The sequence below is a fragment of the Ictidomys tridecemlineatus genome, chromosome 13 (genome assembly GCF_052094955.1).
Source record: "Ictidomys tridecemlineatus isolate mIctTri1 chromosome 13, mIctTri1.hap1, whole genome shotgun sequence".
Classification (NCBI taxonomy): domain Eukaryota; kingdom Metazoa; phylum Chordata; class Mammalia; order Rodentia; family Sciuridae; genus Ictidomys; species Ictidomys tridecemlineatus.
The window spans coordinates 12,661,546-12,683,236 of record NC_135489.1 but is presented as its reverse complement, the minus strand read 5'-3'; the positions used below and the strand labels follow the sequence as shown (position 1 = coordinate 12,683,236).

At 38.8% G+C, this 21,691-nt stretch overlaps 2 protein-coding genes across 2 annotated transcripts in view; both read right to left on the bottom strand.

The window, feature by feature from the left end:
* The window catches only part of Kdsr (3-ketodihydrosphingosine reductase), a 33,207-nt gene extending 29,360 nt beyond the window's left edge, over positions 1-3,847 (bottom strand). Inside the window, exon 1 of the mRNA XM_005323009.4 lies at positions 3,206-3,847. Within this exon, the coding sequence (XP_005323066.1) occupies positions 3,206-3,313 (108 nt within the window). The 5' untranslated portion in view covers positions 3,314-3,847. The remainder of the gene's footprint in view (positions 1-3,205) is intronic.
* Positions 3,848-12,150: 8,303 nt separating this feature from the next.
* Positions 12,151-21,691, bottom strand: part of Vps4b (vacuolar protein sorting 4 homolog B) — a 35,069-nt gene continuing 25,528 nt past the window's right edge. Inside the window, exons 8-11 of the mRNA XM_005323008.4 lie at positions 21,016-21,097; positions 19,614-19,833; positions 16,051-16,191; positions 12,151-13,633 (exon numbers count right to left, since the gene is read on the bottom strand). Coding sequence (XP_005323065.1) covers positions 13,532-13,633; positions 16,051-16,191; positions 19,614-19,833; positions 21,016-21,097 — 545 coding nt within the window. The 3' untranslated portion in view covers positions 12,151-13,531. The remainder of the gene's footprint in view (positions 13,634-16,050; positions 16,192-19,613; positions 19,834-21,015; positions 21,098-21,691) is intronic.

The following is a 21,691-nucleotide window of genomic DNA, read 5'->3' as shown; positions in this document are numbered from 1 at the left end:
TCCCCAGGTCTGGCAAAAAATAAAATAAAATAAAATAAAGTCATAAAGTCTATGACAAAAAACTAAAGACTTTATAATATTACGTTAAAGAGCAGTTTGAAAATATAGCTATTTCCCTACAGTCAGCCCTTCAGGTTATTTTGAATATTTTACTGTTAGATATAAATCATGCTTTAGGGAACGTCTCCCATCCCGTGACTTCAACACCATGAAACCCCTCCCACACCAAGGCTTATCTCCTTGTGACTTGCAGGCACCCTTCATTTCTCCTAACCTCAACTGGCCACCAGTGGAGAGATTTCTCTGGTGGATAATTAACCAATTATCTATAGAAGGTTATTATAAAAATGAGCCTGTGGCCTGGGCTGAAAGCAGGCTCTGAGGAAGTCTTTACTATCTGGATGTTTCACGGGTTGTTTTGGTTTATTAGGTTTCACCAGATAGCAACTAGAAGGGGCCCTAAAAATGTCCCTGTTTTATGATTCTGTCCTTGCTGCTAAACTATCCCTCCACCCTATATCACCACATACCTCTACCTCCAAACCCTTCTGATCCTGCAGAGCTCAGTTCAAATGTCCCCTCCTTCATGAAGCTTCTCCTGACTCTGTCACAAAGTCCTGCCCTTACCTGTTGATGTCTGCCTGTGAAGTGACTTTACTAACATCCTGGCTCCCTCCAGACTCCACTCAGTTCCTTAAGGACAAATGCCAAGTGCACTTGATCTCTCTCATTCCTAGCACAGAACCTTGCAACAAGCAGTCACTAAATAAACATTTGCCTACATTATTTTGCAAAATGGAATGTGATGCCATTTCCCTAGAAAACAGGATGCTGAATGAACTTGTAAACTTATTATTATAAAATCAATTAATGCAAGAGGAAGTTATGAGTTATTGAGAAAATTTATATGCTGTGTGGATATTAGCTATAGTTATGGCTGTCCTTTTCTAGGCTGTATGTAGGAAAGTTAGCTATGTAAATTTGCTGTAGGGCAAAAAACAAGGCTTAAGCCCTGTAATTTTTAAGATTTTTGTATAACAGGAGTAGGACTTCCACTTCCGGGTCAAGGCTCTTGGGAAACTACCTTCTAGTCAAGCCAGCTAATTCTTAGAAGGTATCCAAAAACACACTAAGGCCAACTCTGGGCTGTGTTACTCTGAATGTTGCAAGTTCATATAGAGGACTTTCACAATGGCTGTAAAAAAAAAAAAAAAAAAAAAAAGGCAAATGCATATTGTCTGACAAGTAGTAGCCCAAGTGGAGGACACTAAAGTCACCAGTTTAATTTCCTTTCTGTATCACTCCTCTTACTGCCCATTGCAAATACTGTTTCAATGTTACTCTCTTTTTAATAACACCTTATAATCCTTACTGGGAGCAACAGGAGCTGGCTTACTGCCACCAAAGCTGCTCACCACCATCCAAAAGAAACACGCACCAGTGTGTAATATGTGCTGCGTGGGGTCACTATCCACAGACAGACAGCACCAGCACAGAGGAATCGTCCTATAATCGGGAAATAGCTCCAAATCCTTCACGAAGATTAGCTCCTGTGCTGCTCTATGCCTAACAAATCTCAAGTAAATTACACTTTACTCTTTTGAGGACATTAAAAAAGACAGATGGTGAGATCATGTGAATTATTCATGTCAAGCTCACATCCTTTTCAGTGGTTGTATATGTACGTTATTTTTAGTATTAAAGTGGGACAAGAAATTCCTTGTCTGTCCCAACAGACAGGACACTTGTTATTTTACCTGTGACCTGGAACTTGATAGGAAAGAAGGACTAGCATCAAGGTTGAATAAACTTTCTTATAAATACTGAATTAAAATTTTCATTCCAATTTTGGTTTTGCATTTTCTCCCTAAGTTCTTCTCTGCAAGCACAAGTTCTGAAAGACTCCAACTTTTAAAGCCAGGTTTTGAGGCACAAGTTCTCTTGTGGATGTGAACCATTCAAAACCTGGTGTGATTATTAGATTTTACTCCCTCTCTCTAGTCAATCTACACCCAACTCCTCATCTTCCACATCAGGAATAGCAGGAGCTGAAAATAATCCCATAGTTTAAAAAAGAAAGAAAGAAAGAAAAGAAAAGAAACAGAAAGAAAGAAAATACATTTTATCATTCACAAACCCTCGTTCAGACTTAAAGCACACTAAAATAAATAACCACCCTATTTTGATTTTGTAACAGTCCAGTGGAGAGGTGAGATGGCAGCAACAGGTATATGTCACCTCAGGCACTAAGATGATGTACACTGCCAACTTAGTGACTAGCTCTCCTTATTCATAACTCCAGGCCTCAGTGAGCCTCAGGCTGTGGGGTCCAAACAAGAAAACTAGCGAGAAAGCCAGTGCTGACTGACAGTGAAGCCCTGGGCACAGGATTTGAGAAAGGTGCCACACTTGCAGAATAGGGACAAGGGAGCTTCCGGTGAGAAACCAAACTATTCACTTCTCCTTCAGTCCCGAAGCCCTAGCCACGTCATTTGGCTCATTCTTTGACTCTGAAAGTGGCAAAGAATCTCACTGAAGCAGCAATCACGGACGCGGAGCTGCGCTCACAGAAGGCAGTGCAGACCCGACAGAGCCGCCCTCGCCCTCCAGACCACTGGGTTCCGCGAGCAGTTACCCCCAGGTGAGTCACTTCCTGCACTCCTTTGGCAACTGTCCTTTCTGTCCCTCGCACGGGCCATCCTCCAGTCCCGAGCCTCCTCGGCGGGTCCTGATGGCTCGTGACCCCCTTCCCTGCGGTGCACCCTCTCGACCCCGCAGGCCGCGGCTGCTCTCCCCTGGGTCGGCGCGGCACCTTGCGCGCCGCCGACCGCTGCGTCCTTGGCAAAGTTTCTCAGCCACTCTGTTGACTCATCGGGAAAGCCGAGGACCAAAACATCCACATCCCAGGGATGCTCTGGGCACCAAGGAGCAGCTACAGAGGCCCTGGAGCCCGACAACCCCGTAGGCTGCAGTTGATCCCGTCCATCGCGATCTGGCCCCGGGGAGAGCCAGATGCCACGGAGGGCGGGTCCTCGAGGCCGGGCGCCCGGCCCGGAGGGGCAGTGCCAGGGTGGACGGCGGCAGGTGACTCCCCTTTTGCCGTCCATTCCCGGGGACCCCGGCCTGGAGGAAGGCTCGTCGGCCTCGGTCGCGGGTTGGCGGAACGGACCGGGAGGTCTGGGCGCAGCAACAGGAGGCCACTCACCACTACGTGCGCCCCTGGCAGGGCGAGAGGCTTGGGGCTGATGAGCGGAGACACCATGTAGAGCAGCAGCACGAAGGCCACGAGGAAGGCGGCGGCCAGCAGCAGCATCGCTCGGCCGAACCGCGGGCCGCGGCGGGCGGAGCGGCACAGGCTCGGGCGCCCAGGCGCGCGGCAGCAGCGGCAGCACTAGCGGCGGCGGCTGAGGCTGGGGGATCACGCGCGGCCGGCGCAGCAGGAGCCGAAGTGTTTGGGTTTGCGGACGAGGGCGGGACGCAGGCCGAGGGGAAGAGGAGGAGCCGGAGAGGGGCGCACCGGGGCGGGGCGGCGCGGCGCGGCGCAGCAAGGCGCGGCCAAGGGTGGGGAGGCCGACAGACTCGCAGCAAGGGGCCCGGAGGTCTCCACCCCTAAGGTGGGGACCCTGCCACCTCTCCTCGCAGGTGGGGCCTCCCCGCGCTAGGCGAGCGAGCGACCCCGGGCAGCACCGCCTCTGAGCGCTGCTGGGAAGGGTGACTTGCTCCGGGAGTGCGCTGAGGTTGCGTCTTAGGACCCCGCAGAGTCGGTTTCCAGCCCTTCCTTCTCCCGGCGCGAGGCCGAGGCCGCCACCGCTCCATCCTGGGAATTCCGCCGCCTCCCGATCCGGCCCGCCCGGCCTAGGGGGTGCCCGAGAGCGTTCTAAACAGTGGCTGTAGGAGCTCGGATCGTGCTCGGTGTGCAGGCCACAGATCAAACGCTGAATCCTAGGTTCCAGTTCATGTTTCCTGGCGTACTTAGAAAATGGTCACAGCCCACTTTCGTTTTTTTTCAGAGGACCGGGAAAGCCTTCGCAAGGAGTTTTGAAAAATCACCAAGATGATTTGGTTTCGTTGAGCTCAGAGTTCAACTTTCCAAGGCAGGTTCAAAACTAAACAAGTCAGCTTTATGGGGATCTAATTCGCGTACCATAAATATGCAATTCACCGATTTAATGTGCATGATAACTGGCATTTAATAGTCACAGTTGTGCAACTGTCATCACAATTTCATACCATTTTGTTAAACCCCCAAAGGAGTGTAATCATTAGCACTCACTCCCCATTTTCTCCCAAACCCTGCCCAGCCCTACGCAATCACTAATCAGTCTACAGATTTGTCTATTCTGGATATTTCATATAAATGGAAACATAATAATATGTAACCCTGTGTCTGGATTCTTAGCACGTTTTCAAGGTTCATTCGTGGTAGACAATGTGTAATATTACTTTTTCATTACCAAATAATATTCTATTTTATGGCAATATTGTGTTTTATTTTTCCATTCATTCACTGTCATTTAGGTGGTTTCCACTTTTTGGAATGTGGGTTGTAGCTTGAGGTTAATGTGCTTGCTTTTGTCTAGCGTATTTGAAACCCTGGGATCAATCTCCCGTATATCCTGCCCCGCTCACTACACCTGTGGTACTATGAGCATTTATGTACACATTATTGTGTGGACATACCTTTTAAATTCTCTTGGGTGTAGATCTAGGAGTGGAATTAACCAGATCTCATGGGAACTCTGCTTAACCAATTGAGGGATTACAGACTTTGCCAAAGTAACTGTACCATTTTACACTCCCACCAACACTTTATGTGAGTTCCCTTTTCTCTACATTCTCACTAATGCTGGTTATCTGTGGTCATACTGTGGGTTTGATGTGCATAAGGCATATATTTTTGTTTGCTTACTTTAAAAAAAAAAAGGAAATGCTATTATAGTACAAATACCAAAGAGCTAAAGAGCAAAAGGAATTGAGTTTTCTTCTTTCTTGACTTACTGTCCAGAATTAAACTGTGAGATTCGAGGGTATAGTCCTCAAGACTTCTAAACCTGTTGGAAGTCTGGGGAGGAGTCTCCAAACCACCTTCAGTGTGATAGTTTGTTGGAGGAATTCATAGAAGTCTCTGAAAGCTATTACACTCATGATTATAGTTTATTACAGGGAAAGGGCACAGATCAAAATCAGCCTAGGAAAGAAGTACATAGGACAAAGTCTAGAGGGTTCTAAATATAGACCTTCTGTTGTCATCTCCCATGGGATTAGGCTGTTTCCTTCCCAGTATTGATGCTTGAAGTACTGCCAACCAGGGAAGCCCACCTGAGCCTCTTGTGTGAAGAGTTTTTACTGGGGCCTCCCAGAAACCAAGGACAGAGACCAGACCTTCTCTCAAGACAATGCTGAATTCTTAACTACACAAGCCTGGCCAAAGTTCTCTTACAGCAAAACAAACATGTGCCTAACACCTAGAAGAACCAGTTTGTAATCAGAGGCTTTTAACTCAATTTCCCAATACATCTGACCATCAGGGCATTATAATCTCACACACGATGCCAGTGTGACACTGTATCACCATATGGTAGTAAACGTAACCTCAAATATAAGAGTCAAAAAGTAGTGGTTCAGTAGAGTTCTGAGCATCCGGCAATAGTTGGTCCAGTTCATCATCATAGCATGTAACCAAAGTGTCTCCCAGAACAATGCCACTCAGACTGGCAAGTTTCCATTTGACCCTTTTTGGGGCTCAGAGAATTATACCTCAAAGAATATGGCACTTTGGAGCACAGTAAGAGTTTGTCCAAAAGGAAAAGCTTATCTTGCTTCTGCCCACGCAAGCTTAGGAAGAGACTCTCCCTGGAATACCCTTATCTGTATTCAGAGCAAACTGCAAAAAGTAACACAGCTGCCTTCCACCCCCACCCCAGTCCCATCATCTATCTCAGGAAAGAAGACAGAAATGTAACCACACCTGGATCGACTCTCATATGACATCTGTCTCTCAGGCTCATTCAGATTCCAAAAAGAATATTTTTTACAAGCTATTTTCTGTTTTATTATCCCCTAATAATCATCCATAACTCCTCAAAATTGTCTGCATTCTTCATTTCCCCCTCCCCTACAGGAAAAAAGGGGTATATATGGTTCTGAGTGATGCTTAGCTAGTGGGTAACTACCTCCTGTGATAAGCCCTATGCTCTTTGTTTCCCTTTTGCACGTGAATAAAATGTTTTTGATTTCTCTCCTATTTAATATTTGTTCGTTTGTTCCAGTGAAACTTCAGGAAAGAGGACATTTCCCTGGCCCCTGCAATTCTATCAGTTTCCCCAAACAGGATAGGTTCCTCATCCTTCAGGAATCTGGTATAATTGAGCTAAGAAATAATACTGTATTTGATTCCTGAGTATGTTAAGGCGCTGGATCTCAGATCAGGTCCTGGAACAGAAAAAGGACATGCGAGGACAAGTTGTTGAAACTACAAGTTGTAGTTTGGCTATTGTTGTCGTACTAAGGAAAATTTCTTGGTGTGAATCAGTGCATCAGCCTTATATGTTTCCTTTAGAGGATGTTCTTGGGCTACGTAGGAACTCTCCATCTTTGATTACTTCTGCCCTTTCAGGTGCTGATCTGTAATAAATATCCTCCTCTAAACTCCAGCTCTGGCTGTTTCTGGGGAACCAACCTGTGGACATACACCATACAAACCTTAACCAGACAACCTCCCTTCTTAGCTATTATGAAATCCAGATGTGAATTGCTTTTTTCAAATTTTTACATTTGAATTATATGAAAGGTAAAAGGAACCTGGTTAGAGTCTAGGATTCTAGATCCAACTGCAATAAAAAAGAAAAAAGTGTACTTTTGGTATTATTCTAGAATAATTCATGAAACCCCAAGTGTTTGCTGACCCTTTGTTGTTTTATGGACATTAAATGGTCTTGTTCTGCATACCAGCCGGGGCTCTTCTCTGATCAGTTGTAGTGTAAAATACTATTAATTTGATAGGTTTAGCAAAGGAAAGCCCAAAGCGCAAGCCAACCAAATTTGATCTTATTCCAGGTTACCCAGTTGTGCTTCCAGGTCATCAGCAACTCCAGGACCAGGCCAGGGTGAGGTGAATGAGGCACTCAGTCCACTCTGGCACAAAATCAAGGAGATGCAAACAAACATGCAGTAATCAAAATCAGTAATATTTTAAGACAATAGCCTTTATAAAAACAAAATTAAAGAAAAAAATTTACAATGAAAAATATCAAAATTTTTAATAAAATTTTTTTAAAACATGACTGACTGAATGAAAAACAACTTTGTAATGGGTTTACTTACATTCTTACTGCCATCATCTCCTTCATGGTCCATATTAATTATTGATTACAGTGTTTTTCCTGATTTAGAAAATAATAAATATACTCATTAGAATGGCTATTATAAAAGAAAGCCAAACTCAGGTGGACAAGGACAAGTGTTGACAAGGATGTAGCAACTGCATTGTTGGTAGGAATACAGAATGGCGTAGCCACTGTGGAAAAGTTTGATGGGTCCTCAGAAAGTTAAACAGAATGACCGTGTGACCCAGCAGTTCCATTGCTAGTTGTGTACCTAAAAGAATGGAAACCAGGAACTCCAATGGATACTTGCATAACAATGTTAATAGCAATAGTATTCATAATAGCTAAAGGTGGAAAAACCCAAATGTGCACCTGCAGATAGATTCATAAACATAATATGGTATGTTCACACAATGGAATAGTATTCACTCTTAAGAGGGAGTAAAATTCTGCCCCAAACTACAACATGACTGAAACATGAAGACATGATAGCAGTGAAACAAGCCAGACACTAAAGGCTGAATGTATAAGAGAAATCTTACAATATTCAGCCTGCTGTGTCTGACTTACTTCACTTAGCACAATGTAGAAATAGAAAAATTCATAGAGTCAGAAAGTAAACTAGAGATTACCAAGGGCTGGAGAGGTGGGAAAGCAGGAATGCGGGGGATATTGTTTAATGGGTACAGAGCTTCTGTTTGGGATGATGAGAAAGTTCTTGAAATGGTTAGTGCCATTGGTTGAACAATGCTGTGAATGTACTTAATGCCACTTAACTATACACTTAAAAACGGTTACAATGGTAAATTTTATGTTATATATACATAATAAAAAACCCAAATGACTAATTCATAACATTTAGAAAATAAAGAAAAAACTTAAATCCCTCTTAATTCAATGTCAGAGAGGAGGGGTTGGGGGTAGAAGGCCGTTTGCATTTGGCTCTGGACTTGCCTCAGGACACTTCTCCAAGTGACTTCATAATTCTTGGAAGGGTTTATTTAGATAATCATTTTTCCTCTGTAGGTGGAAGTAGACAAGAATTTTTGTGCTCCTTTATAGCAGAATCACCTAAAAAAATACTTCCCTTTCTCATAGCTCTCCCTACCAACAAACCCTTGTCCCAAGTCACTGAAGAGATTAATGCTTTTGAGAGCAACAAGAGAGAAGGACATTCGAATGCAGGGAGGGGGACACAGGTCTCAACTCACCAGGGTGTTGATGATGGCCTAGGTCGAACCTATCAGTCCCCCCACCTCGGGGGCAGCAAGCTGGGCAGGTGGCTGAGCCCAGATAGGATGGCAGGCTTGGGCCTTGGCAGGCACTAAGCAGCTGCAGCCTTGACAGAGGTTCTTATGCTTCATTCCTGGTGAAGAAAGGGAATGCTGTGAGAGGCCTATGCACTTGCACAATAAAAATGTTGGTGACAGACTTGAGGGATCAGAGGTTTATCTCCCATTCTGGGGACCATAGAACATTCTTGGATTTTGGTACAATCCTTTGAGAAAGCAGAAGTCAAATAAAGATAACAGATCTTTCCTGACAGCATGGCAGGCCTGGATTTAGTGATAATGTAAAGGGAGGATTTGAAGGAGCAGTCTACATCACTTTGAAGTTACTTGGGGAGTGCCCAAGACTTAAACATTCACTGCAAGCTGGAGACTCACCTAACAGTAAAACAAGAATTGTCAAAGTGTTTTATCTACTTTGTAGTCAAATCTAAAGTAGAAGGCATCTGGGAAAAGTAATGTTCTGTGTAAAAGAGGGGTGTGTGTGTATGTGTACTTTTAATAAGCTTCTAGAAATATTGCCCTGGAAAGAAATAGCTATTGACAGCTGTACCCACACTATACCTGTTAACCACTTGTAGCATCACCCTTCCCATTCCCATGTAGCTACTACCAACTTCTTCCATTTTAATATTTTCATTTAATAACCTCGAGCTTTTTTGCATGTCAATACTTTTTCATGTAATCACATTTTGTTTAATATGGTGTTTCAAAAGTTTTGTGATCTGAATTACAAAGTATGACATCTTAATTTTTTTTTTTTTAGTTGTAGATGAACATAATGTCTTTATTTATTTTTGTGGTGCTGAGGATTAAACTCTAGGCCTCATGTGCCAGGCAAGCACTTTACCACTGAGCCACAACCCCAGCCCCACAAGGTATATTCTAGGCCTTTAAGAATGTGCTGACGATTTTATAAGTCTTTGGAAAACAGGAATGAAATATGCAAGTCTTACGGTTTTGGCAATCTTTCAAGACACAGCTATTCCAAAATCTAAAGTATCTACAGTGGAATATCTTATAGCCAAGAATGGTGTCTGATTGTAACAGAGGGAGCTCCATGACTTTGTTCACAGATTATTCACAGATCTGTGTCAAGTGTATGGGAAATGCAGAGATTCTATGTTTTCAAAATTGGCTCCATGCTTTGCCTCTTCCAAAATTAAATTTCATTCTTCATTCCTTTTTTTAAATTTTTTTTTAGTTGTAGATGGACACAATATCTTTATTTTATCTATTTATTTTTTATGTGATGCTGAGGATCAAACCCAGTGCCCCAGGCATACGAAGCAAGTTCACTACACTGAGCCACAACCCCAGACCATCCTTCATTCTTATTTAACCACATTTGCTTTGTGTGAGTATGTGTGTGTGCATACTTTTTGCTGAATAATTTCTAAGTAAGGTGAGAACAACCTTAGCATGGTAATTCATTCCTTAAGTGCATACTTCAGCATGGATCTCCTAAATTAAGGGCACAGCCCAACCAACACAATCAATGCTATTATCATGTCCAAGACAGTTCAGAACAATTCCATAATATTGTATCAGTCCATATTCATATTTTTTCACTTGCACCAAAATTCTTTTACCATTTTTTCCAAACTAGGATCTAATCAAGGTTCAAATATCCTGTTATTATCTTCAATTTCATTTAATCTAGGTGAGTAGAAGAGTACCTCAAGCTTTTCTTCTCCTAATGACATTGGCGTTTTCTATAAACCAGGCCAGTCATTTTCTAGAATGACCTATGTTCTCTTTTGTCTGATTGCTACCTTGTGGTGCTATATATTTTTCTCTCCCCAGCATTTTTTGTAACCCAACAATTAGGACTACTGCTTGATTAGACACAGATTACACATTTCTGGTAAGAGAACTTCATGAAATGTATTTCATGTTGCATCTCACTGGGAAGCACATCCCTATCTTCCAACTCACATGCTCTTCCAATGTCATCTTGACATTCCTCCCAGGGTCCAGTGGGACCCTTGTCCTCTTCCCTTCAAATTGGGTGGGATTCTGTGATTATTTCAACCAACAGGCTTCAGCAGAAGTGACATTATGTGACTTGTGAGGCTAGCTCACAGGGGGTGGTAACAGCTTGGCTTTGCTGCCTGGCACACTTGCTCCTGTACAATTGTCACAGCCATGAGACAGCAGCCTGACTGCCCTGAGGTCACCATGCTGTGTGGAAGCCCAAGCTCGTCCATGGGGAGAAATCACTCCAAGAGGCCTTCAGCTGGGCTACCAGCTCCCAGAAGCTTGGCCCCTGCTATTCCAGCTCCTGCCAATGTCTGAATGCAACTGGCAAGGGACTCCTAACCAGAGTCCAGCCCTTCCTAAATCCCCAATCCACAGAAACTGACAGAAAATAATTGTTATTTTAAACCTAAAGTTTTGGGATGTCTTGTAATGCAGTGATATGAACCACAATAATTGGAGTTACCTGCATGTCTTCTTATACTCATCAGTTTTTTGCCAGACATTATTTCTGTTCCTTTCACCTGTCAAAAGCCTTGGTAAAGAGACTGGGTTGTGGTCTTCTCCAGGAACACTGTCGCTTTGTGGGTGACTCTCCCATGATAAATCTGCTCCAGCATTTCTATTTCCTGAATATATCGAACACTTATATTGGTAGAGTGTCCACTGTCAGGTTCTGTTTCTTCAGCCAGTCAAGCCAACAATTGAAATCACTCTTTCATTGATTGAGCCTATATTGGTATATTCAAATTTATCTGAAATTTGAAACTCAGATTCTGTGTGCCAACATAATCTGTTCTCACACATCTTCCAAAATCTCACAAACATATATTCCAGTACTAAAGTCTTGCTCTTTTCCTACTCATTTTTCCTGCTTTCACATAAAAACTTGGTAGATCTGTGAATTCAACTGATGTAATTTGGCAACCCTCAGGACAAAATACTGTTTGGCTTTTGATGATTTTAGCACGGTGGCTGCAAGGAAGGTTTTTTAGCAGTTATATAAAATCCCTGGGGTTCCACCCCTGCACCTTGATCCCAACCAGTTGTCCTTGAAGTTCTCATGCTTTTGCTTTGTCCTCACTGTACACTTGATTCCCTGACACTAGTGTTATTAGCTGTCTTGCAATTTACCAGATTACCACTAGCTGCTGCTCTTGGCTACAATCCTAGTTTGAATGGCTTGTCCTCTTTGTTATGTGTGCAAGATTGAAGAACCTGAGTGATAGCTCTGATATGCCAAGGCTAGGTCAAGAGCCTATGCTTGCTGCCAAGTGATACAGAAAACAGGATCTCCGACTTAGGTTCCTGCAGTGCGAGGGAGGCCAGCGCATCGCCAAACCAGGGAGGCAGTTTGGGTGAGCAGCACCTCTCTGAAGTATTTTCGTTTCAGAACTATCTTTGTGGTTCTGGTTTTCTGTCTTTTAAAAATATTTTGTCATTTTATAGGGTTCTAGAGGAGATTAATTCCTATGGTTAGCTGTCAATCTGTCCTTCTTTAGATCATGTTTTCTCCTATATAGAAGTTCCCCAAATAAAGATGCATACACAGAATATAATCAATAGAGATTACATCAATTTACTTCACATAAGAACAGCATATTTTGGGCCTATGATTTCTATTTAATATCAACAAAAACAATCTGTACAGAAAACCCAAAGGCATAATATGTAAAACCCATAGCATAATATGTAAAATGTGCAAAAATACTTTAAAACGCAAGTTACTATATAGCATTTGCAAGGTAGAATTTATAGTAACTAAGGAATCTACCTCATTCTAGCTAATTTAATAATCTTTTGCATGTATGATCAATGCAAATGTACAAGGCACAACTTAGTGTTGATGCTGAAATGTGTAACACATACCTTCAGAATATTTATTTGAAGATGATGGAAAAACATTATTATGTTTATATTTTATTATATGAACATCAGTTCATTTCTAAAGGTTCATAAGTGTTATACTGATAACATATAGCTTTCCAGGAAAAACTGTTTCCTGAACTTAAAGGATGAAAGACAAGACCCCTGTTACTTTATATTTTTAAAAAAATTTATATATATATACATATATATGTACACACCCACATCACACACAGGAAACTTCCCATAATCCAAAGGGAGGCCACTTTCTTATTGGTAAAGATTCCCATTACAGTATTTTATGACAGTAATTTTAAAAATTCATACTTATTTACCACCTGTTTTGGTCAATCTTGCTACAAAAAGATAATGGGATTGACAATTTTATTCTTCAAGGTAAAGACAATGCCTAATTTAGAAAGTCTTTCTTGAGAAAGCACAGTGAAAGGTATCATTTAGTTAAATACAAAAGCTTGCTTCCTTTAAAGAAATTACTTTAATCTATACAGAAAAAAAAATCAACCTATTAAAATCAATAAGAACACTGGCTATAACACAATTCAAAAATCTTTCTAAACCAACCACAGTACTCTTTATTGTTTTATTGCCCATCCCTGAGAGTGAAGTTTCTATTATTTAAAATTTTTTAATGAAGTAAATTTTACATTGAAAAGAATGTTCAACAATTTATTTTCAAAATATAAAGCCCTGTTTCATTTTGTTAAAAAAAAGTCAAATGCTCTTTGCTAAATCCACCCCTCATAAAAAATTCTAAATATTTGTGTCAATCAATGTTCAATATTCTTTTTACTGGGTAATTTCTAGTTTCATGCCATTTACATTTTACTCATTTCCTTATAAATGCATTATTTTACAATTTTTGTTAGTTGGAGTATTTAATAAGTAATGGAAGAAAGTATAGTATAAAACTTAAAGGAATCTGAAGTGAGATGTATATTTCCCTGTAGTACAAGAGCTTAACTGGAAATAATCTGATGCCACCCAAGAAAGGCAAAAGTATCTATGAAAGAAAGAATACATATGGTAAACATCTTCCTTGTTGTCTTTGGTTCAGCCTTCTTGGCCAAAATCTTCTGTAAACTTCTTTAACTTCAACAAGTCATGTTCATTGACTGTAGGTTTTGTATTCGATAGCGACCGTAACATATCCGACTGTCAGGGAGAGGAATGTGAGGATGGTATTAATGACAGATCTAATAAACCAAACAACATGGAAGCATCATCATTATCGTTACCAACTTTAAAGTAAAATATGAATATGCACAGTGCCATAAGCTACTGATGACAAGTTTCCCTATTCTTTCTGGAGAACATCTGAGATCATGTCATTCCTTGGTGTAGAAACTTTCAATTTCTTCCCTGGTCCTGATCTAACCCTCCAATGCTCCCAGATACCCATGAGAAGGACGACCCCATCAGCCTGAGGTTTTAAGACTCTCTACACCTGGGTCAGGATGTAATTTCTGGCTTTATGGTTTTCTGATGTTCCCTCAGTTTATACAAATTCATAAGGAAGATAGTAGTTTACTACAGATCTCTCTTCAATCACTCTCTCTAAATATTCCTTATATCATCATATAATCGTATAAATTACTTTAAATCTTCCAATATAAACTATAGAAATGTTTTTTGTAGTAAAATTATTACTACTTTTAAATTGCACTTACTGAATTTTACTACAATTTTACCACAAAAATACATTTCCGTAGGGCAGTCATTTGTACTTTAAGTGAAGCAGACTAATATTATTTCAAAATCAAGTAGCCAGCATTTTAAAAAATTACTCTTAAGATTGAAATATAAGAAAATATGCTAATATCAGAGATACACTGAAAAACAAATTGTCTTGGCTGGGAATGTGGCTCAAGCGGTAACGCGCCTGGAATGCGCGGGGCGGTGGGTTCAATCCTCAGTACCACATAAAATAAAAATAAAGATGTTGTGTCCACTGAAAACTGAAAAATAAGTATTAAAAAAAATCTCTCTCTTTAAAAAAAAAAAACAAAAAACAAGCAAACAAAAAAAAAATGTCTCTTATAAAACTGTGTAAGGAAAAGTGATGAAAAAGACCATTGTTAAGTTATTGTAAATTCTTCAAAGCTGTTGAACAGCCTATAAAAACTTTTAATAGCAACACATCAAAGATTCAAACAAAAAAGGATTTCTGAACAACTTTGCAGATAAGCATAATTAACACATACATATATGTACACAAACATGTATGTGCATATGTCTACATTGTCTGTTATGTCTGTCTATATATATCATGAAAGTTTCTTCTAAGTTACTGTTAAACCTATCATAATGCTCCTTTAGCTGAAGCAGAAAATTTTGAAAAATTCATCAATAAGAAAACAAACAATAATAAACATAACTTTTCAATAATCCTAAGTTCTCTAAAAATATACCTTATAAAAATCATTTTAATTCCTGCACTATAAACTAAAGAAATATACTTTTTGTGGTTAAAACTGTTTAGGCAATTAAATTTTTTTTTAAAGAAAAAGTTAAAAATGTTCAGTTAAAATTTTTAAAATCTCTATTATTTATACTTCTCATGGAGCCTTGAGAAGTAAAACAGAAAAATACCCATTATACATACTATAATTAACATTTCTGGTTATTTTGAAAAATGTGAGTCTTAAAAATAATTTATATACTATATATGAGCTTTATGGGGGATGATCCAGCTTTAAGACCTATAAAATCAGAGAACTGTAGTTTTAAAAGTAGGCTTTTTGCCCATAGCATAACCCCAGTGACTATGATCCTAGAGACTAAGCAGGCTGAGGCAAGAGAATCCCAAGTTAGAGGCCTGCATGGGCATCTCAGCAAGACTCCCTTTCAAAATAAAAAACCAAAAGAGCTGGGTATTTAGCTCAGTGGTAAAGCATTCCTGAGTTCAATCCTCAGTACTGAAACAAAACAAACAAAAAGCAGCTTTTTCACTTAAAGTTCATGTCCCAAGAAAATATTTTAAAGATAATCATTTTTATATTTTAAGTTTGATTAAGGTCGATTATTGCCGATCGTGGTGGCACAGGCCTGTAATCCCAGCGGCTCGGGAGGCTGAGGCAGGAGGATTGTGAGTTCAAAGCCAGCTTTGGCAACTTAGCAAGGCCTGAGCAACTCAGTGAGACCCTATCTCAAAATAAAATATTTTTAAAAAAAGGGCTGGGGATGTGGCTCAGTGGTTAAGTGCCTCTGAGTTCAATATCAGTACCAAAGAAACAAAACCAAAAAAACATAAATTATCTTTATAATTTTTATAATAGTATTAAGTAAACGAGCTTAAACATATTAACATTTCTAGCAAATTTTATACAATATAATGTTTTAAAATATTTCTTAATGGGGCTGGGGATGTGGCTCAAGCGGTAGCGCGCTCGCCTGGCATGCGTGCGGTCCGGGTTCGATCCTCAGCACCACATACAAACAAAGATGTTGTGTCCACCGAAAACTAAAAAATAGATATTAAAAATTCTCTCTCTCTGCCTCTCTCTCTTAAAAAAAAAAGATTAAAAAAAAATAAAATAAAATATTTCTTAAGAACAAATAAAATTCCAAACCATGGAAACAACTGGTTCCAGAAGTTTATCTCCAGGGACATCCATCCATGTCATTTCAATGGCACCGGGATCGCCTGGAGAGCACGGTGTCAGCAGATCATCTACAATGCTGTTAGGATCAGCTTGGGAAGGTCCACGAACCTGTAAGAAACCACCAATTGAAACATTTACTTGAACAAATTAAATAAAAATCAAGACTTAGGTCACTAACAGGAAAACTAAAAGTGTATTAATATTTTTTTTTATGTTGCATTAAAATTTTTACTTTAGGACAGATTTTGGCTGATTTAAATTTTTTTCTTGACTTTTTCTACATTTTGATTATGTTTATAATACATTGTATTATGGGGAGGTTAAGGAAGAAATAGTTACAGTAGCTATACTTTCCTTTTGCTTCCTCTAATGCTTATTAAGTGATAGTAATCTTAGAGATCAAAAATAGACAAGTTAAAAAATTTTTTAAGTTACTATTTTCATGGCCGAGAAATGTGATGCCTGGCAACTTTAGTCTGAAATTACTGAATCTTTTATCTCTTTTAACAAAACCTTTTCCAAATATAAGTACAAAATCAAATGCTAACAATTTTTGATACATAACTTGTTAAAATAAAATTTTAACAATATCCAGAAAATGAAGCATTGTGACATAGAGTCACATGATACTATTCAGACAGCAATAGATTTGTATCAAATTGGGGTTGCTTTCATGTATGTCTTATCATGATCAACTTTTAAGTATTATTTTAGGATTGGTGCAGGTGTGGAGAAATACGCATTCTCAGTTTACTTATGTATATTCGACTGTCTATCTTTCCTTTTCCAAATTACAGCTGCATGAAGTCAAAAGTATTTTTCCTTTTTCAGCTGCTGTACCTTCTTGTAACTCTGAGCCCAGATTTACACTTCAGACATATGATTAAGTAAATTAATAAAAGGGCAAACCAATTCTTGCTAATTGAAATAGTTGGCCTTAAAAACAGAGAAAATGATGGCCAAGAAATATATGAAAAAATCTTTAGCATCAGTAGCAGTTAGGTAAATGCAAACCAAAACTACATTGATATCACTTCAGTCTGACTAGCAATTATCAAGAATACAAATAATAACAAGTGTTAGTGAGGATGTGGGGGAAAAAGTATACTCATATATTGTTGGTGGGACTGCAAATTAGTGCAACCACTCTGGAAAGCTTGTGGAAGATTCCTCAAAAAAGTAGGACTGGAACCACCATATGACCCAGCTGTCCCACTCCTTGATATATATATCCAAAAGATCTAAAGTCAGCATACTTCAGGGATATAGCCACATTAATGTTTATAGCAGCAAAATTTATAGTAGCCAAGCTATGGAACTAACCTAGATGCCCTTCAACAGATGATTAGATAAAGAAAATGTGGTACATATACATATTGGAATATTACTCAGCTATAAAGAATAATGAAATTATGGAATTTGTTGGTAAATAAATAGAACCGGAGACTGTCATGCTAAGTAAAATAAGCCAGACCCAAAAAGTCAAAGGTTGAATGTTTTGTCTGCCACGGAGAAACTAGTCTAAAATAAGGTAGCGGTGGGGGGTGGGGAGCGGTTTGGGGGGAGTTAAAAAAAAAAAAATCAGTGGACTAGATTGCAGGTGGGCAGGGACCAGGTAAGTGGAATGAATCTAAATTAACTTCCTTATGTACATATATAAATATACCACAGTGAACCTCACCATCATGTATGTCCATAAGACACAAACTAAATACACAAACAATAAAAAAAACAAAAACCCAACAACCCTTTAAGTACATAGCACAAAGATCAGTAGAGCAGAAGAAAGAGAACTAGTAGTGGAGGGTGGGGGAGGCAAGGGAAAGGGGGAGTATTGGGGACTGAATTAGAGCAATTTATATTCCATGCCTTTATAATAATGTTAAAATGAATCTGAATGTTAAAAAAAGAACCAGGTGGGCTGGGGATGTGGCTCAAGCGGTAGCGCGCTCGCCTGGCATGCGTGCGGCCCGCGTTCGATCCCCAGCACCACATACCAACAAAGATGTTGTGTCCGCCGAGAACTAAAAAATAAATATTAAAAATTCTCTCTCTCTCTCCTCTCTCCTTCCTCTCTCACTCTCTCTTTAAAAAAAAAAAAGAACCAGGTGGGGGGAACCCAGTGGAAAATATGGAACCACAGAGATATCTACTGTAGTTGGTAATCCAAAGCCCCAGTGTTAAAACCAATCTGGGTGCTTCACTTTTATGCTACCAACAAGGACCATTCTTCATGGTTATATGTCCTGACCCTGGTAGTTAAGACATAAAATGGAGTGATAAATTCTGGATAAAAATTTATTGTTTCCAAATGTCAAAGAGAATTTAAAGGAAATATAATGGCTGTGGCATCAACTTAATCCTGATCTTACTATATTTCTTGGTAAAGAAATGGCTGAAGAAGATAAATAGGTAGCACAAACAGTGTTTTATGAATATTATTTCATTTTATTCTCACAACAGCACTTCAATGTTTATCTCCATTTTAGATAAATGAGACTTAAATAGGTAAACCATGATTCTTGGCTTTAAGTTAAAATTTTAATTCAAGCTCTAACTTTAAAAAGAAAAACTTTAGTATGGTATATTGGTCTTATATACTATGTGATTACTTTTCTAATAGTTTATTTATACACACACACACACACACATATATATATAAACTGTCACATATACTACTATGAGTAACACTAGATATTACTACCCTCAAGCCTCAAGATGGCTGGACTGAGTTACCTAGTCCACTGTTACTTAAGTCAGGATCTCAAGACCAGGTCTTTTTACAACACTGTTATCTTAGCCATCTATGTTCCAACTTCCTCAAGCAGGTGAAAAAGTGCATGGCAGGACAGCAAAATGGTTGTGATTTCAGTATACTTGATCACACCTCTGCCCCATTTTGGTTGTAATACATTAGACAAACTGTGTTAGATCCGAGTAACAGATGAATGGCTATGTGCACCTCTTTGTTTTTGTGAGGACCAAATAAAATAATAAGAGTAGAGTGCAGTGCAAGACAATGGGAATATCTAATAGACATGAGCTTGTATTATTGTTCTTCAGGTATAAATGTACCAATTCTGCTCAAGGTTTTTCTAGCTACATCAGCAGCAGCCTTACAACTATATAAATTTGTACACCTATGTCTAAATTATATGGAGAAATTTCAAGTTATTACTTAGAAAATCTTAAGTCACTTTAGGACTATCCATGGTTATTTTTTTTTTAATTTTAATATTTATTTTTTAGTTATCGGCAGACACAACATCTTTGTTTGTATGTGGTGCCGAGGATCGAACCCAGGCCGCATGCATGCCAGGCGAGTGCGCTACCGCATGAGCCACATCCCTAGCCCTATCCATGGTTATTAAAAAACTTTATTGGAGAACTTATTTTCAACACAACAAAAAAAGTCTATTCTATAAACCCAATTATTATATTATTATACAACACTGAACTCTAACTCCTCTGAAGACAAACTAATGATGGTCTTAAAACTTCATTTTAAAAACACATGAAAAGTTATTTACCTTTTTGAAATGCGTAGCTGACTGCACTTTTCTAACAGGTTGCATAAGTGCATCACGTACAATGACGCTTATATCTGCTCCTGAGTAGCCTTCGGTTTTCTTCCCAAGATCTCGGAAGTCAGCTTCCGTAAGGCTATTTTGAGTGGCGCCCAAGTGTAGTTTAAACATTGCTGCTCGGGCATGGGCTTCCGGCAAAGGAATATAAATTCGTTTCTCAAATCTTAAAAAAAATAATATCAAGGATATTAAAACATACTAATTTTAACTGAAAATTAGGGTTTTTTCAAGAAGAAACAGATATTTAACATTCTCAGTTATACCAACTGGAACAATGTGCCAGACTTAAACATGCATTTAGGTTAAATAAAGGACACATTAAAAAAAAAAAAAAAGTAAAAGTAAAATAGCTAGGAAATCAGTTTGGAATCTTTCTCATACAATTTTTGGGTAATTTTGGCCATAGTGTTTACATGCCTGGAATTCACTGATTTTGTATACTGGGGAATGAACACAGGGGCTCTTTACCACTGAAGTATATTGCCAGTACTTTTATTTTTGCGACAGGCTAAGTTTCTGAGGCTGGCGTTTAACTTGCAATCCTCCTGACTCAGCCTCTGGAAATGCTGGGATTATAGGTGTGTGCCACTGCACCAGGCTTATTATATGCCTGGAATTCATGACATAAAAAGATATATCCTACAGAATAATATTTCTAAAAAAATTGTTCTTTGATCTCTTGATCAAAGAATTAATGCATAATAAAACAGAGATAACAATAATTTTCTAAATTTAAAATAGTAAAATTAGTCAAACTCTTACAGAATAAACATTATATAACATGTCTGCTTTATTATAATGAGTATATTAAAAAATCTTATATCATAAATAACAAATACTATGCTTTTATTAATAGTCATTTTGCATACTTAGAGTTTCAGTATTTGGAGATAGGGAGAAAGTGATGAAGGACAACTTAATTGGTCTTTGTAGACTTTTCTCCTTTAGGTAACTCTCCATGGCTATGAGATTTTAAAAGTTTTTGTTACTTTTAGAGATGGGTTTGGAATCAGGCTATTTTTCAAAAGTACCTAACATATTTCCTTTCTTGGTACTGACTGGTAATCTAGCATATTGGCAAATCAAACCATGAATGAGATAAATGTGGCAAGGACTGAAGTGCTTTTTTTTTTTTTTTTTAACCATGCACAATTAAATTCAAGGGAGTTATGAAGCAGTGAAAAGTGAAGTCTTCCTACCTTCCCTATAACTGAATTTTCATACTCAACTTAACAATTACTGACTTAATTTTTCTTTTACTAAAACATCTACTTATGTTATTTGTACTTGTATAGTAATCATTATATAAAGATTTTATATGAAGGATTTTCACTGAATGTCATACCTTCGTCGAATGGCAGAATCCAGAACCCAGGGTATATTTGTAGCTCCCAGAACCAAAATTCCATCATTGTCCACACCAACCCCTGTATTAAAATAGGTAATATTTTAAATAATTGGGTCATTATGGTGTTTTTAAAAAACTGTCTGTATGTTCTGTTAAGAAATGTAGTGATTCAGCATTGAAGTGCCTCATCTTGAGTCTCTCTGAAAAACCATCTATGCTCAATCAAATGTCATATTAGTATAATATAATGCAAATATTCCCAAGAATCAAACCTCCTAGATTACAGATGAATACTTTTCCTTTTTTGTTTTGTTAATTTCTCCCACTTTTTAAAAATTTATGTATGACAGCGAATGCATTAAAATTCTTATTACACATATACAGCACAATTTTTCATATCTCTGGTTGTATACAAAATATATTCAAACCAAATCATGTCTTCAATCATGTAATTTGAATAATAATGATCATCACATTCCATCATCATTTATAATCCTGTGCCCCCTCTCTTCCCCTCCAACCCCTCTGCCCTATCTAGAGTTCGTCTATTCCTCCCATGATCCCTCTCCCTATCCCACTATGAATCAGCCTCCTTATATCAAAGAAAACATTCGGCCTTTGGTTTTTTGGGATTGGCACTTAGCATTATCTTCTCTAACTCCATCCACCTACC